Here is a 17,768-nt window from a genome sequence, read left to right as displayed (position 1 = left end):
GTGTAGACAGGGTTAGGTTGACAGAAGAATTGTTCTATCAGTCTAGCTATCTCCCTCTAAGGGAGGAGGATTAACTACAGCAGCGGGAGAACCCCTCCCATCGCTGTACTGAGTGGCTACACTGAAGTGGTACAGCGGCACAGCTGCAGCAGCGGTTTAAGAATAGGCATAGCCATACTCTTACCCCAGGATTGTTGACATAGCAGATTGTGACTGCTCTTTTTATTTTAGAGTAGGGATTTACTCTGGTAGGTGTCGTTGCTCCCGCTTATTCTTGTACATTCTTTTGTGTGCCGGTTGCTTGCTGCTGTGACCGCTAATAGCTCTATTTAAGCTATGCTTCATTTGCAATAGGTATTTTGAAAAGCATTTAGGCTCTTCTCCTGGGTTGGCGTGCCTCTTTTTTTTTTTTTTTTGTAGTTAGTTCCCAGGAGATGCTGAGAACAAACTGAAATCAGGAGCCTCTGAGGACAAATTCAACTATCATAGGTTATGTATGTTGCCTGATATCTGGCTTGCCCTGATGTCATTTTCCTACAGCTGTATAAAGTTCACTGTTTAAAAAGTATCAGATGTAGCCATTATGTAATTTAATGTGCAGTTATGGCTTTGAAATTATGATTCAGTTTTTAGTAGACAGGTTAACCTCTGCCAGTCTCTTGTTAAAGTGAAGTGTCTAGACTAAGCAAGTCTGATGAAATTGATACCATAAATGAATTGCTGTGCAGTCATTTGGGGCCAGCTGCTGTCAGTATGAAATACAATATTTTTATGTTGAACTTATCTTTTTTTTGTCTGAAAGGTTTTTATTTTCGTTTGAACTGTATTCTATCTGTATTGGTTTTTAATGTAGCTCCCCAAAATCCAGTAACGGGTGTGAATGTGGGACCAGATTTTGACTCCTGCAAACCTGCTCACTTCTGTTAGATTGTTTCTGTAGTTTGGATAATATATTTTGTCCATTTATTACTGTTACTTTTCACCAAAATAATAGAGCATGGGTCCTCTTGATAAAGAATGTTCTTGGGTTCAGAGCTTTTTGCACAAAAGTCGTATGAGTACAAGCCGTCTAATTTGCCAGTTCAGACCTTTCTATATGTTTTATGTTACTTAAAAATGTGGCCTTCCTTCAATTGCAACGTATGTTTGATGTAAAGGTGATTTGAGCAATGAGAGGCACTTTTTTGATAAATTATTGATCGTGAGTAATTATATTGTCACATATGGCTAACTTAATTGTATTGTTACAGTAGTTACCAAAGTACATGGCAAAATCAATGTAGTTTACACTGGAACGATGCTGTTACTTACTGTTCTCTGTTAGTATTAATCTATTACAACTGACCTGAGTGTACTCTGTGGCAGTGTTATGGGTTTCCCAGCATAACAGAATTACAAAATGGCCAACATAATAATGGTGAAAAGCAGTAATAATGTCAGTACCTCCCAAGCATTTTGGAAGCATCTATAGGAGGACTGACCATCAGAGACACCAAGGTGGTAGTGGGGTAAGGTAATAATAATAATGTATAAATATTAATGCAGTGTAGAACCTGCTAAATAATTAGAATGATCTTGATATAAACAACTGATTTCCAATTCTGTATGAAGCAGAACATCCAGTGAGAGGCAAGGTGAGTGAGGTAGTATCTTTTAATGGACATGTTGTGACATATTAGACTTAATTTTGTGGCCCCTGCCACATAATTTATGTGGCACTGACTCCCTCTATGCCTTTCTCTCACCTCTCTAGTCAGGTTCAAACAGCAGCATCTCCTTTGTGTTTTGATTTATATTTTGCTAATGAACAGTTTAGTCTATGCTGTCCTAAATTTTCACTGTTCAGCAGGTTGCTGATTTTTATATTGATAGTGAATAGCAGAAGGTCTTGGGGGAAACTGGAGGCTTTGACAACCTGGTAGTGGAAATAAAGTGTGGAAGCTGTTTTTTGTTTTCTTTTCCCCATGAGAGAAACTGAGGCTTTTGGCACTGGAGAAGGGATGGGTCTCCTCTTTCCCTCCCCCTTTGGGACAGGAGCAGATTTGACTTAAATTTGGGAATATGAGGGCTTGAATTTCCTGATCCCCATGCTGGTGACCTTTGAGAGCAACTAGCTGCCCCTCTGCATCCATCAATGAAAAATAGGCATGTTTCTGCTAAAATGCTCAATAGTGAAATGGTTAATTACATTTAAATTGTTGTCATATTTCAGAGATAATATCCACTGAGATGAATAGGATAGTTCACATCTCAGAGAGCTATTGTTTCAGACTATCTGCAGACAGGTTAACATTTCCATTTACGTCATTACTGTACATTCAGATCTCATGCGGAAGGTTATCTTTTTAAAACATAATGGGTGAAATTCTCTGGAAATTGTGTGTGTATTAGTTTTCTTTATACTTTTCTAATATGTCAAATAGGTCAGCAGCTGCCTTTTGGTACGGGAATACACAATGTTTACATTTTCAGATTGTAATCTTTATAAAGAGAGAGAAGCTAGGGAAATGCACAGGAGAAGAAAGTTATGACATGGCTGGCTGTTTTCTCAACATTAACTAAAAAGTTCAAACTGCAGGTGGTGCTGTGCCTCCGTTCATATTTAAATATTATTGCATTTATATTGTCCTACCATTACACGTGTCTGTAGAAAAATCAACCAATTCACATATTGTACCAGTACAGATTTAATAGAACAGACTATTGAGGCCATTAAATTAGCACCACTCTGATTTTGCAGAGGTATAGGATGATCATTCCCTTGCTGAACATGTCTAACTCAGCTAGAATTTTGGAAATACGCATGCTGTAATTACATGATATGAATGTACATTTTATTTCTTTCCAGATTCGCGGCTTTTTATCAAGATTTGATAATGTCCTTCCTGTCAGCCTTGCATTTGACAAGTGCACAGCCTGCTCTCCCAAAGTAAGTCTGAGTTGCTTGTATTTTATTTCTGAATATGCAGTGTTTTACAATCAGGTTATGTGGCATCTAAGGTTGGTTCACTCAAAGACACTTCTTTTTCTTGTTTCTTTAGGATCTGGGATCTAACCCAATACTTATTCCTATGTCCTGGCTACAGATTAAACCATTTTGGTCTGACTCCCCTCTCCCTACACTATTTTCTGGTTTTCCTTGGGTTGCATAGAGATGTCAAGTCTGTCACCTACTGTCTCTCTACATCAGAGTTTCATGCTGACATCTAAAAAAATAGATACATTATGGGCAAAGTTAGGAAGCCAGTATAATGGGGCTTTTCCCTTTATCTTCAGTGAAAAGGCACCAAGAACAACATGCTGCTGTACTGTTAATCCAGAGACATTATGACATAGTTTAAAGTGTACAGTTGAAGAATCTTTTTTAATTATTTGAGAAATGATTTCTGAAGTCTGCTTCTGCCTCTTTTTAACACACTTGCACTGGGTGCCTTTTGCAGTTAGGTAAAGTGTGAATAGCTGATCTTTCTTGATAAAGACTTGTATGTAGGGATAAAGTAAAAATTACCTTTATAACTGTGTAGTATTAAAGAGGTGCTTAGTTTTCATGCTAGTGCTGACATCCTGACTTGACTAATGGATTACAGGAGTTACTGGAATTCTGAATTGAATCTTACCAGAAAACTGGTACATACCACTCATGTGTCTGTGTGAGGCCTCTTCCTTGCTGGATTGTTTTCCTGTATTGTATCCTTGAAAACTGTCTTTGGCAACTTTTCTGGGACTGTGTAGTGTAAGTCCTAGTGGTCTTGACTGGGATATCTCAATATGAAGAGTCAGTGGTTTAAGTCAAAATTTGGCACACATGGAAATGCTGTTAATTCAGTCAAGTTTTGTGTACCCAGAGACTCGCTGCAGGAATTTCTTTCCATTCTTTACACTAAACTCATCCTTCATATTTAAAAATACAGATCTTGAGGGGCTGGGGATTCTTTTTTTTTTTTTTTTTTTTTTTTTTTGAAGATTTAGAGTTCTGTCTTGCAGAAACTTCTGTTGATACAGTATACCGCTCACTCCTGTAGTATAGCTTATATGTTAGTCCAGGCCCTCAAGGACTTTTATGTGCATATTCTCTTCAAAAACTCCAGTGCTAAATTTACAAACTCTTAGTTCTGTTGGGAGCACATCTCTACTCTCTTGAGTAGCTAAGCAATATAGTGGTCATTAAAAAAAGTCATTTTCTCTTTATTTCCACTAGTATGTTTTTGCAGAGGTACTCTATGGAGGGTTATCCTATGTGTTTTGTTTTTTATAAAAAAAAGTTAATCAGTTTATCCTGTTTTTTTTGAAAGTACGGAATCTGATATTTCATACTAAATTTGTCTGTCCACCTAAGTAGCCTTTTCACCTCCTGTTCATCTACCTTATGACTAGAGATACTGACCACATACAGCTTTGATGTACACGTACTTGTGTGTACGTGTACACACACACCATTAAATTAAATGCGGGTATCCGTTTTTGTTAGCAAATGATTTCCTCTTGGTGGTCATTTTAAAAGAGCCCTGTTTTACATAAACAATCCTGATGATTTAATAAAAACTGACTTGGATTTTAGCAGCTGTGCTATTCCCATAGAGATCACTTTTCATGCGGTTTGAGTATTAAATTACTTTTGTGCTGAAAAGGTTGCTTCATTGGTACATGTATTTCCTTACAGTAGAAACACAGCATTTGTTTATTTGGCTAACTCCCTTTATTAGCATAGGAGTATGTCACCCCCTATTATCTGGATATCTGATACTAATACTTCGAAATGACAAATCCAATTATATTTTCATGGTTTTTTGTATGTGAATTTTTCTTAATGCATAAACTTAGCATAATTTCATCATGGCTCAGATCAGAGATGCCATTGATTTTACGTTCACTCTCCTGTGCTGTAAATGCTTTTGTAAAAGCTGTTTTTTGGCATTATTGCACTGATTTTAACATTATTAATTTTTATTCTTCTGTCCCCAGTCCCATTCTTGCATTATCATTTTACACCACCTTTGAATAAAAAGAAAAAAAGTTAAACAGCCACAATGTTAAATTTTAACAGGTACAGCTGGTAGATGGTGAAGAGGCAGCTAAACTGCCTTAACGTTTGGAGTTTAGATTTCATTTCACTTCACTTTCACCTAGAAGAGCCCCAGACATTGAAGCATCAAGTTATCCCTTGTCTGTCCCAAATAGGCTGCATGCCAAGGAGGATCTCATTTCTCTGAGGCAGTTGTTCAGGAATATTGGGATGATCACAGCAGGAAACCACTGGGTTTTTTTGTTTTTTTGGGGGGAGGCTGATTTTCCCTCCTATGATCTCCTCCAATCTTTATTAGTGCTGCACATGCTGGAATGGCAAGCTGACTACTGCAAAATTAGTGACCCTGCAGTTTCAGTTTGATAGTGGGTACAAAAGAGCAGTGTAGGGGTACACTCACTGTAGTATCTAAAAGTCTCACCACCACTGGCCTGAGGCAGAAGAGTCCCAAGTTCTTCAATACAGAATAAATCAGTTTATGATAACAAGTGTGTTTTCGTGGGATAAAAGGTTACAGTTTATTAAATGTTGTGGAGATAAAGGTGTCTGTTTGTTCCTCAGTTGAAATAGGGAGGAAAATCAGGCCACCTGCTCCTGGGGAGTGTTCAGATACTATGGTGAAGAGCACTATTACAAGTGCTTAAGTAGGTAGATGGAACAAGCAAGCAGTAATGCTTGTGTGTATCTTTGGATGTGCTAGTAGTTCCATTGACTTCAATGGCATTATTGTTGTGCCCAGTGTGGAGCACCTTATTAGCTGATTGCTCGAGGAGACTAATGAAGAAGCATTTATTCTATAAAGCTATTACATTTCCTTTTTAATCATAACATCAATGTTTACAGTACTGTTCAGTCTTCATTATTTTTTATATTTCATAGCAAATAAATAGGACCCTACCAAATTCACGGTCCATTTTGGTCAATTTCACGATCATAAGATTTTTTAAATTGTAAATTTCATTATTTCAGCTATTTAAATCTGAAATTTCATGGTGGTGTAATTATAGGGGTTCTGACCCAAAAAGGAGTTGTGGTGGGGTCACAAGGTTATCGTAGGGGGGTTACAATACTGCTACCCTTACTTTTGCGCTGCTGCTGGCAGCAGTGCTGTATTCAGAGCTGGGCAGCTGGAGAGTGGCAACTGCTGGCCGGGGGCCCAGCTCTAAAGGCAGAGACGCTGCCAGCAGCAGTACAAATGTAAGGATGGCATGGTATTGCCACCCTTACTCCTGTGCTGCTGATGGTGGGGCACTGCCTTCAGAGCTGGGCGCCTGGCCAACAGCCGCCACTCTCCGGCCACCCAGCTCCAAAGTCAGCCCAATACTGTGACACCCCCCCCCAAACTAACCTTGTGACCCCCTTGCAACTCGCTTTTGGGTCAGGACCTACAATTTGAGAAACGTTGGTCTCTCCCCGTGAAATCTGTATAGTATAGGGTAAAAGCACTCAAAAGACCAGATTTCACAGGGGAGACCAGATTTCATGGTCTGTGACTTGTTTTTCATGGTTATGAATTTGGTAGGGCACTACAAATAAGCTATCTGAAACATAAACTTACTCTCAGCTACCCTTCACCCATCAAAATCGCTGCTCATGCTTATTCCTAGTGTTTCAAGTCAATACATTTCACTTTTTTTTATTTTCTAAAAATAGGACTTCATTGTATCCTTACTAACGGGATTGCAAACAGAGAACAACCCTTTCAACTTTAGTCTATGATAGCAGACACAATTAGGCTGAAAAGCTTTCTGGTAACACAAACAAGATAGTGCTGCAAATGTTACTAAAGGAATATGATTAAAGTGAGGAAAATGCAGTTAGGAGGCATTGATGAACCAGAGCCCTGATTATGGACTTTGTTTCCTCTGGAACCCTGTTGACTTTCAAGAATTTGGTATGGCGGAGTATCATCCTCGTGTCTCAAGATATCTCTCATTCTTTCCTGATGATCTCTTAGAGAAGTGAAGATGATGACATATTTTATGTTTTAAAATGGTTGAATAAACATTATTTAACAAACATAACATTCCTGTGAGATAGGTAAGTAGTATTTATCTGAAGGAAATTAAACATAGTCTGAAGCATAGTCTACACTGATGTGGCTACACTGGCAAACCCTCCTAGTGTATACACCACTTATACTGACAAAAAGGTGCTTTTGGCAGAGGGTTTAATACTGGTTTGGCAAGAGAGTGTGTGAGATACATACAAAGAGTCCCAGATGACACATACCAAGAAAATATGAAGACAGGAATGTGAGTGTGACACCTCCTGGAGGTACCCAAAGTTGAGGCATCTCGCTAACACCTGCCTTTAGCATGAGGAAACCTTGGGTGTGCCTGCTGGGGGTCAGTTCCCCGACTCTACCAACCTCTGGCAACACAAGCACTGCGTTCCAGGCCTCTGCAGGCCCAGCTGTCTCTGTACGTGTTAACAATAAGCACACTCCAATGCCTGAGCATTCAAAGTGTCCCCCTGCAGTTCCCAACCCCATTCCACTGGATACTCACAGAATTCACAGACCCGCTACTCCCAAAGGAATAGTACACACCTGCTTACCAGTTATACCTCAGGATCACCACGCTGCTCAACGCACAGTATTTAAATATTTTTTAGTAAAAACAAGTAGTAGTTTAACAAAAAATTGAAGAAGCATGTAGAATTAATGGACACAACTGGTTACGTATAAAATAAAATCGTAACATGCTTTTTAGAGCCTAAACTTAACAAACAAGACATTTTTTCTCAAAAAGGTTAGCTCACCCAAAGTTTCTCTCCCAGTGTTAAACAGCCAGACCAGCTGTGATCCCCCACTGGCAGCTTATCCCCTGGGTGAAGGATAAGTGGGTGTACCTCAGCACCTCCAGATGTATTTCCAACAATCTGTTGTCTTTGCTTGTAAAAGGGTAATTTTGCTTGTTTCCTGTCTAGAATCTCCATCTAAGCATCTCCTGCCTGAAAGACCCTTGTTTATCACCTTCTTGTGACCAACCCCAACTCAGACCTCAAGAACATAATTTACAGTATATAAACATAAGTTCTTATATATTATCGGTACACATATTTTGCAGTAATTATGATGGGCACTGACACACTGGTTTTCAGTGGAGAACTAGTATGTGGATACCAGACCCAGGGAATCCCTGTAACCCTTAGGCACTCCTGTACCCTCTGCCTGTTGGCACCAAGAGGTCCCTGCTTCACAGGGTGAGCAATGGTGAAATTTATTTCTTTAGAGTTGAGTACTGGCAAACATGGTTAAAAATCTTAAAACCTACATCAGCACAGAACATAACTCTAATGGTGATGTGACTATACTATGGAATGGAGGAAGAGGGGAAGATTTCAATGGGCAGGATCAAGTTTTTCTTATTTGTGCAGGGGAGAAATAGTGGGCAGGCTAAACATGAGCATGAATTGGTAGGAATTTGGGAGTTATGTCACTTTTTAATACGCAGTCTGAAAGAGTGGGTCTCAATCAGGGGTACACATACCCGTGAGGGTATGCAGAGGTCTTCCAGGGGTACATCAGCTCATCTAGATATTTGCCTAGTTTTACAACAGACTATATGCAAAGTACTAGTGAAGTCAGTACAAACTAAAATTTCATACAGACAATGACTTGTTTATACTGTTCTGTATATTATACATTGAAATGGAAGTACAATATTAATATTCCAATTTATTTTATAATTTTATGGTAAAAATGAGAAAGTAAGTAATTTTTCAGTAATAGTGTGCTGTGACACTTCTGTATTTTTATGTCTGATTTTGTAAGCAAGTAGTTTTTAAGTGAGGTGAAACTTGGGGTATGCAAGACAAATCAGACTCCTGAAAGGGGTACAGTAGTCTGGGAAGATTGAGAGCAACTGATCTAAAAGACTCTCTGGGCTGTATAACAAAGTACCATATAGAGTAGAATGGGTGTATTTTGTTCCATAATTTCTCAATTAATCCATAGCAATGGGTGGAAACAATGTGATACGGTATGCAGACAAGAATCCAAGCAATTATACCAGATAAGCCTCCTTGCCCATAAAAGCCCCACACTAAATAAATGTGCACACACAATATGGGATAGGGCACAATAAGCATATGCCCAATCTCAATCCCCACTGCTTGCCAGAAACTACGAACCAAGTGATGTTCTCACAGCATTTGTTGGTTGTTCAGGGAACTGGATACCTTTTGGAGGCAGTTGTGGAAGCAGTTTTTATATCATCATAGCAGTGAGGTCTATGAATGCTCTACACTCATCAAATTCAGGCAGAGTCACGAAGATGCAGATGTACTTACTACTACTAGATGATGCAGGTTGTTACTATGAAACCAGGTAGCATACCAAAGTCAGCAATGCAAGACCAAAATTTGGGTTTCAAGTTACAGTGGTTTATGCTATAAAGGAAGTATGTTACTTTTTAAATATTGGTCAGATCACCATCAGGAAGGCTATGCAAAATATTTACAAGTTTTGCTAATAATGTCTTATTTGCTATAAGTCTCATGACAATCATGGATTCTTTCCAAGCTCTGAAAATGAGAGTACTGTAAATATACTTTTTTTGTAAACAATTGTTTTAGATCCCCTTTTCCATCCAATTTACCTAGTAGTTACACCTTTGAACTACTTATGCCATTCACAAAAATGTATATGTAGTAGTAAAATTCTAGTTGAGGAGTATTTTAAGTCATGTATTTTAACTGTTTTAAATCTGTACACCTTTTCTTTTCCTGAACTCATCTCTGTTATTTTGATGACTGTATTCCACACTCTGCAGAAGTGCTAAATTACCAGACACAAGGATCAGATTAATTCCTGGTGCAACTCTATTGACTTCAAAAGAGATACATCAGGAGCAAATTTGCTGCTGAGGTGAGAAACTGGTATGCTTCTCAACGACGAGTTAGTACGAGATCATTCGATCCCAGTCGATGGCATCTTTTTATGTAATATCCAGAGATGACATGGTTTGTGGAAGGCTAGGAGTCATCTGGCATTTTGTGAGATTAAGCTACCCTCAAAAATATTTTCATATAGTCAAGGCTTGTTTTGAGTTCATGCAAGACTGCTCTGGGCTTTTCAGTGAGGAATGTGTATTTTCAAAGCTTCTGACTCCAGGATGAGTAATTCCCACTCCCATAGATGAGTGGCTGGATTTGCTGTGCCAAATAGGGTATATATTTACGAGATTTTTAATTTTGTAAACTAGAGGGTCACATTGTTCACCCACTTAAGAATGCTGAGCAAACCCAGATCTTGTTACCCAACTCTACCAAGATGAAAATAACTCTTTACTCCAGCAGTTCCAATTACTTTCGGTATAAGAGGCTATTTCCACTATGGAAGGCAAATGTAACAGTTGGATATGTGAGATAAGAATAGAATTTTAAATGCTGCTTGGAGTATAAATAATGTTTAAAAAACAACCCATCCCACAAAAAAGAACTTGTTGGTCGTGGATCTGGGCACTATTGCCCAAGAGAAATGCAGGCTCTGTTCCCATTGAAGCAAATGGACTTATTTAGGAGCATTGAAAAAGCAAGTTAGAAAAATTGACATTCTGGAACATAATAATCTTAGAAGGCTTGATTCTGTGGGGGCTTATATAGTTAATTTTCTAGATGTTTATTGTTGGGGATTGCAATCCAGAAATAACTATTATTAAATTTATGGTCCCAGTATTTATTCTGATATGTTAACTATTGAGAAATTCCTAAGTTTTTAAAGTGTTTTGCAAACAGTATCTTTAAGGGAGAAACTTCCTATCTTTAGTTATGATGTTATGCATTCTGGTTCAGCCTTGGAGTAGGAGTGTGGATTTTGTCTCCTTTAAGTGATTAAAGATGAAAATTGTATACTTGGTCTTGATTGCTTAGCAATAATTCTATATTGTGTATATTTAGGGCTCAATTCAACTCCATTGAAGTCAGTGGAGAGACTTCCATTGACTTCACTGGGAGTTGGATCAGACTCTTATGGTGGAATTTTGAAAAGCTCCTGAATCACATACTCTTTTGAAAATCATACCTTTAAATTGCCTTATATTTCTTCCCCACTCCAATTAGTGGATGACATACGGAAATACTCATTCCTGGTCATAACCATTCCTATTGTGTAATCTTCTGTCACAGTGCTCCCCCATGTAAAACCCTTCTTTTGTGGGAATGGGTGTTCAACACTTCACAGGCTCAGGCACTTTAGAAGGCTTCAATGAGGTAGAAAACCAAATGAGAGACGAGACTATGGGTCATGCCCAGTAACAAGGATTCCTTTTCCCTCCCTCTAGCTCTCACTTCACTTACTTCACCACAGGAAAATCTATAGTAGTGTTGTTATCTTTACTGCTTGGGGCAGGCTGTGATTAGCAAAGCTACTAGACTGAGAATCCATCTTTAGTAAATGAGTAACATATTTTTGCCCTACAGAGCAGATCTGAGGAAATTACTCTCGTTATTTGTTGTTTGTAGTTTTTTTAATCTGGTGAGGTTTTTAAAAGCTCCCTGATATATAAATGATATGGAGTGTCAGTTACACTTATACAGTGATAAGGGACAATCAATGACTTATTGCAGAGAATCCCAGATTGCTGTTAACGGAGCAGCTGCTGGAGCTGACTGGTCACTTGGTGCTAACTGGTTTCCTTGTTTCCAGCTGCTAACTTTGTATTAAGAGAAACTAAAAATATATAAAATGTTACTGTAATTGGCCTGATCACAAATGAGGGGAGGAGGTCACCTCATGCAATTGTGAGGTGAGAAGGGGATAGTCCAGGAGGCAACCTTCCTATTAAGTAGTAGTCCACACATGCATAGGAAACCCTTATGTAAAACTATGGGAGTTGGCAGTTTTCAAAGTTAAATAGCTTATTAAAAAATAACAAAATTACCCCTGCCAAAAATAATTAGTCCACATGATGGAGTAATTACTTTAAAAATTTTGTTTAACTAAGCTTGGTTTTTAAGTTCTGTCCTGCAAAAATATTATATTACTTCTAATGTAAAGATTTGTGTGGTATTATAAGCTCCACAAGGAAGCAAATTTTTCACAGCCAAGTTATAGAACATTGAAAAACTAATATTGTAAGAGACAACAAGCATGCAAGCTTTACTAGAGTAGTGCAAATGGCCTTGATACAATATCTTCATACAGCGTTTACTCCACAATTCAGTCTCTCAAGCCCAATGATGTGTTGTGCAATGTATGACAGTGCGTTTGTATGAATTCTTTTGACTCATGATTTCCTACCTCTGTCTTGTCTTCTCTCCCTGAAGCTATTGTGTTTCTTTTTGGGTAAATCAAAAATATCATAAAAACTCACTTTGATTTAAAGTACATTCTTACTGTCAAAGGTCTTTGAAGCAGGCACATGAAATAATAAAATCAGGGAGTAGTGAATGATTGTCTATAAACCAGTAACATATGTTGTGCTGTGACAAGGTTGATCTCCACCCTCCCCTAACCATCCTCCCAAACTAGCGCCAAATGCAAGAGAAATAAGGTTTTGAATTTCTGTAGATTTCCTTTCCAGAACTCATAAAGTCAGATTTCATCTCACTGGATACAAGTCATTTATAACTGTTCCTCTCATTTCCTCAAGATTTTTGCATACTTAGGGGCTGATGCATTCTGTATGTTTTTATTATTACTTTTATTTGTCAGTTGGATCCAGGATTCTGTGTGTGATTAATTAAGAAAATATGGGCAATGGGTGTGCATCAACATGGAAGCAACATTCTGGTGCAGGGTTGGTTTTTTGTTGTTTGTTTGGCCTATTGAATAATTTTTTATAAAAGAAATAACACTGGCCACATGTTCACCAGCTGGAATTTGAGATTCCATAATTCAAGTAATTACTAATAACCCCCATTATATTGATGCCTCTAATATAGCAAGAAAACATTGGCACAAAATAACTGCTTATATCAAACACAAGCTGTCTTTCCTAACTGCACAGAGTGCCATCACTTTAACATCAAGGCAGGGTGCATTTGATTTAACTTAGATTGATTTAAATCATTATTTAAATCAGTAGTCAGGAAGACTCTATTTAATCATAGATTTCTACATAAAAGTGCATTCCTGTTGGCTGTTATAACCTTAATCCATATTCTTCACAATTCAGTGATAGATGTAGGTTTCATTTTTAGAAGGTACACAGTATACATTTTTAAAGTGATTGATTTATTTTGAAAACTTTTCAGATTAGTTTTACAGCTATATCAGAAAAGGAATGATTGTTTGGTTATTTCATTTACTGAAAGTAACTGAAGCAGATATTTATGAAGTCATTGGGAGGTGAACTATCTCCAATACAACAGGTTAATCATTAATATTTGGAGGATTTTCTTGCCATGCTGTATTAGGAGGAGAACATCACCAGACAGACATTAAAATTGTTTTATTTAACGAAAACAACATTATGTATTCTGGATTTTTTTCTTTAACTGAAAACGTAATATTTTAACAGAACAAGCATATGAATTTTTGGATTTAGTTAAACATTCAAGTTTTTTAAAATCAGGTCTGTTTTTGTTAAAATTGTTTTTAACTAAAATAGTTAAATGAAATATTTTAAAAAAACGCAGAAAATAAGACAGTCAGCCAGGTCAACTTGAGAAACTTAAAATATTGGCTTCTGCAGCCAACTCAGTCATCCTCACCTTCATTTTCCTGTTTGTTCTTCATCTGGAAAAGAAAAACAAGCTTTCCAGCTTTTTCAGATCCCAAATGTTTTCTCAATTTGGAATGAATTAGTCCAAAGGAAGAAAATATTCTTTCTACACCGGCAGAAGAAACTACTGCTGTTAAAAGTGAGATTATCACTTCAACAGTCTCTGAATCCAAGTGCTTAAGTGACTTCCACCAGTTCACTGGTGTGACTTTCTTTAAAACATTATCAGCAAACCTATATTTCTTGACTGGTTCACCCTTAGCTCTGAAGTTTATTATAGTTGGCATTATGGAGGGATCATTGCTGGATGTCCATGTCATAGCCAACTCCTCTTTTTCAGCAGTTTGACCCTAGTACTGAGTATTGGGAATATTTGCAATAAAATGAGCTGGAGATAGTGCTTGTCCCATTCGTTTTTTTAATGCTTGAAATTTAACTATCATTGCATATTTCTCGTTTTAAGATCTCTCAGTTCCTTCCAAATTTCAACAGCATCGGCAATAAAACAGCTATTTCCCTGCATTTTGTTCAACGCTACAGAAATAGGCTTCAGGGTACTCGGCACATGTTCAACCTTTCTCTTAAGCCCAATGTTGAGAACTTTGGCTGTGACAGTGCCATCTTTTTTTGCATGATTTTGTTCACAAACTGTCATCAGATTAGGCCAGTTCTTGATATAGTGCTCAAAACAGTCCACTACTGAGTTCCATCGCATGTCTTGTGGGAGAGTTAGCTTGGTTCCTCCCGGTTTTTTCAGAGCAGCTGCTGCAAACTGGTTGTTATGGAAGTATTTTGCAATTTCAACATTAGCCTTTATTTCTGGAACACTGAAGTCTTTGGCTAGGAGGTGCATCGAATGAGCACTGCAATCATATGTTAGCTTGGGATTCTCTTCATTCTCTCCTAAATTTCTTCTCATCTTGGATACATTTGCAGCATTATCTGTGAACAAGCTGAGTACTAGACATTTGAATTTTTTTCCACAGTTTGTTATAGCTTTTACTGCTGCTACTTGTAAGTATTCTGCTATGTGTGCATTTCCTGATGTATTAATTGTTTCATAAGGAGGACATTCCCTTATTCTGTTGTCACAAAAGCATATACAATGGGAGCATTGTGGATATTGCTCCTCCCATCAAGATTCAGGTTAATAATTTCACCCTCTAGACCTTTTGCACACTGCTCAATTTCTTTCGTACACTTTATCCAGCAATTTGCGTGTGACATCTGTTCTGTTGGGTGGACTGTATCTTGATCTTAATGACTGAACCATGTTAATGAAGTGTGGGTTCTCAATCATACGGAAAGGAGAGTTTGTTTCATAAACAAACCGGGCAATTTTTTTATCAATTACTACTTTTTTGTAGTCTGCTGGTTCTTATCACAAACTTATCTGTGGTTGTTTATGGATGACGGAGATGTTTTTTCTTTTTGCTACAGGTGATATACTGTGGCTATGTGACATACATGATGTGACTGAAACACTATCATTGGCAGATAATTCTGAAACTATAGAGAATGATTATGATCTTGAAGGTGGATAGTCTTCAAAGTCCTGTATGTTGAGGATGGATTCTCCTAAACAAAATAAGTCAGTGCAGTTATTTAATTATTATTACCATAATGCTCATTTAGTATTACTCATTGCATTCACTGACACTCAGTACTACTTTAAAGGTGAAATTGTAAAAGGAAGATCTGCCTATTTCAGCTACCTATTTTTTTATCACAACTGCATCTAAAATGATAGTACCATAGAGTAACAGCTATATTTTTAGCTCAAACATGAGAATTCAAGAATACTCTAGAAGGAAGACAGGCAGTCCTTAAAGAAGTATGAAATAAAAATGTTTACCAACCTGAAGATCCTCCGTGTTCAGACATGTTTCTTTCATCATCTTCAGTGCAGTTTCCTCCTGAGAAGGAACATTTCTCATGATGTTGTTTCATTCGGGTAACCAGGCCTTGCATTTCTTTGTTGCACTGTTTGCATTTTGCATGCATTCCTGTCTTACCCACAGGTAGAGGAACTTCATTAAAATATTCCCAAACTGGGTCTCTCTTACAGCCTGCTGCCATTATAGGTTTTCCCTTCTAGTGAGAGAGTGGAATGGTAGAACTCAAATCAGTGACGGCTAGAAATACCTCAAGACTTCTGGAATATGCTGCTCAAACAGTTTCACTTTTGTTTTTACTGCCTGTCCCTCCCTTCTCACATTTATCTCCAGGCTTCTTCTCCTTGTCCACATCTATTCTGCCCCCACCAATCTTCTATTCATTCAACTTTTTGAAATTTTGCACTTTTAGAGAGAGGTAAGGGATTGACTGTGTGGACACACAGTTTCAGAGGTTGAGGTGTGTTATTTCACACCTCTACCATTTATTTATTTATTTTAAAACATTTTTGCTGTTAACAAGCATGTTCTTTCTGGAGACACAAATCCACAGTTTGAGAACTGAAAAAGTAAGCATCTCTGATGGTATCTTCTAGATTGAGCACAGAGTCCCAGTGGGTAGATAGAAAGATTAACCTAAATAATCTATACAGAAGCCCCTGGAACTCCATAAGATTGGGTGCCTAATCCATGAACTATTGGAACTCATTTACGAAACTTTTCTTAAACATTACATGAATATATTGTCTCTTACTAAAAAATTAGAATTTATAATCCCTATTCCATGATGAGATATCTTTGAGCTATAATGATCTTAATTAAAAATATCTTTAGATAGGTTTTTTCCTCAAAGCATTTTATCAAAAAATCCAATTTAAATAAAAGAATCTGATTTTATTTTTTGTTTTAGTTTTTTTAAATCATTGATTTATCCACGCTACATCAAGGCGTTCACATGAACAGGAAACCAGCTTCTCTGGGAGAAGAAAATCCTGTCATGAAGCTGTTTCAGGATTATGGCCGTGTTTTCTATGGAGGTGATAAGCAGTAGGCTATCTGAACACGGATAAGGCTCCGTGTTTGTCATGGAGATCACGGAAGTCACGGATTCCGTGACCTCTGTGACTAGTGCAGGAGTCCATTCAGCTGGCCTGGGAGCCGCTTGGGCAGCTCCTGGCCTAGGCACACTGGCTGCTGCTGGGGCAGTCTCTGGGTCTCACACCCCTCAGCAGCAGGTGTTTCGGTGTGGGGGGGCTCAGGGCTGGGGATTTGGGATGTGGGGTGGTGCTTATCTGCGGGAGGGGGCTCCCCAGAAGGGCGACAGCAACTCCCCTCCTTCAGCTCCTAGTTCCATGTGCCGCCTCCGCCTACAAGCACCACCCCCGCAGTTCACATTGGCCGTGGTTCCAGCCAACGGGAGCTGCAGAACAGGGGCTTGGGGCAGAGCAAAGGCAGCACATGGAGCTACAAGCTGGAGGTGCTCAAGCACCAGCGGTGTCCCCCGGGCCAACCACCCCCCCCCCCCCGCCCTTGAGCACCCACAGTGCCCTCCAGACCATGCCTCCTCGAGCACCCAAGGCCCCCCCCCCCCGGACTGTGCCTCCCCGCCGCCCCCCGAGTAACCAGGCCACGTTCCTCAGCACCTGCAGATGCCCCAGAATCGACCCTCCCCCCCTCAAGTTTTAGTGAGGGGTATATAGTAAAAGTCATGGACGGGTCATGGGCTATGAATGTTTGTTTGCTGCCCGTGACCTGTTCATGACTTTTACTAAAAATACCTGAGACTAAAACGTAGTCTTAATCATAGATCTTGGTGTGTGATGTTTATGCTTTGGAATTTTTTTTTTTTAATTTAAACTCCATAGATTGGCAAGTTTACATGCAGGTGATGATTTTAGTCATAGAGACTAAATTTTCAAACATGCAGGCACTCTTGTGTATGGGCAGTTTCACCTCACCAATCTCCCAGGCATAGGCGCATACTCCGTGGGTGCTCCAGGGCTGGAGCACCCACAGGAAAAAAATAGTTGGTGGTCAGTGCCTACCAGCAGTCCCATGGATCACCTCCTCTCCCTCCCCCCCACCCCCCAGTGTCTCCCACTTGCCAGTGGCCCCGCTAATCAGCTCGTCCCCATCCCTCCCAGTGCCACTGCAGATCAGCTGTTCAGCGGTGTGCAG

At 38.9% G+C, this 17,768-nt stretch overlaps 1 protein-coding gene across 6 annotated transcripts in view; it reads left to right on the top strand.

Annotated features, from left to right (window-relative positions):
* Positions 1-17,768, top strand: part of ATG7 (autophagy related 7) — a 250,065-nt gene that overhangs the window by 59,793 nt on the left and 172,504 nt on the right. For all 6 annotated transcript variants that reach the window (XM_074958162.1, XM_074958160.1, XM_074958161.1 and 3 more), the window contains exon 16: positions 2,849-2,929. In XM_074958162.1, the coding sequence (XP_074814263.1) occupies positions 2,849-2,929 (81 nt within the window). The remainder of the gene's footprint in view (positions 1-2,848; positions 2,930-17,768) is intronic.

The sequence above is a fragment of the Natator depressus genome, chromosome 7, assembly GCF_965152275.1.
Source record: "Natator depressus isolate rNatDep1 chromosome 7, rNatDep2.hap1, whole genome shotgun sequence".
NCBI classification, from domain to species: domain Eukaryota; kingdom Metazoa; phylum Chordata; order Testudines; family Cheloniidae; genus Natator; species Natator depressus.
This window is presented reverse-complemented; position numbering and strand designations above follow the sequence as displayed.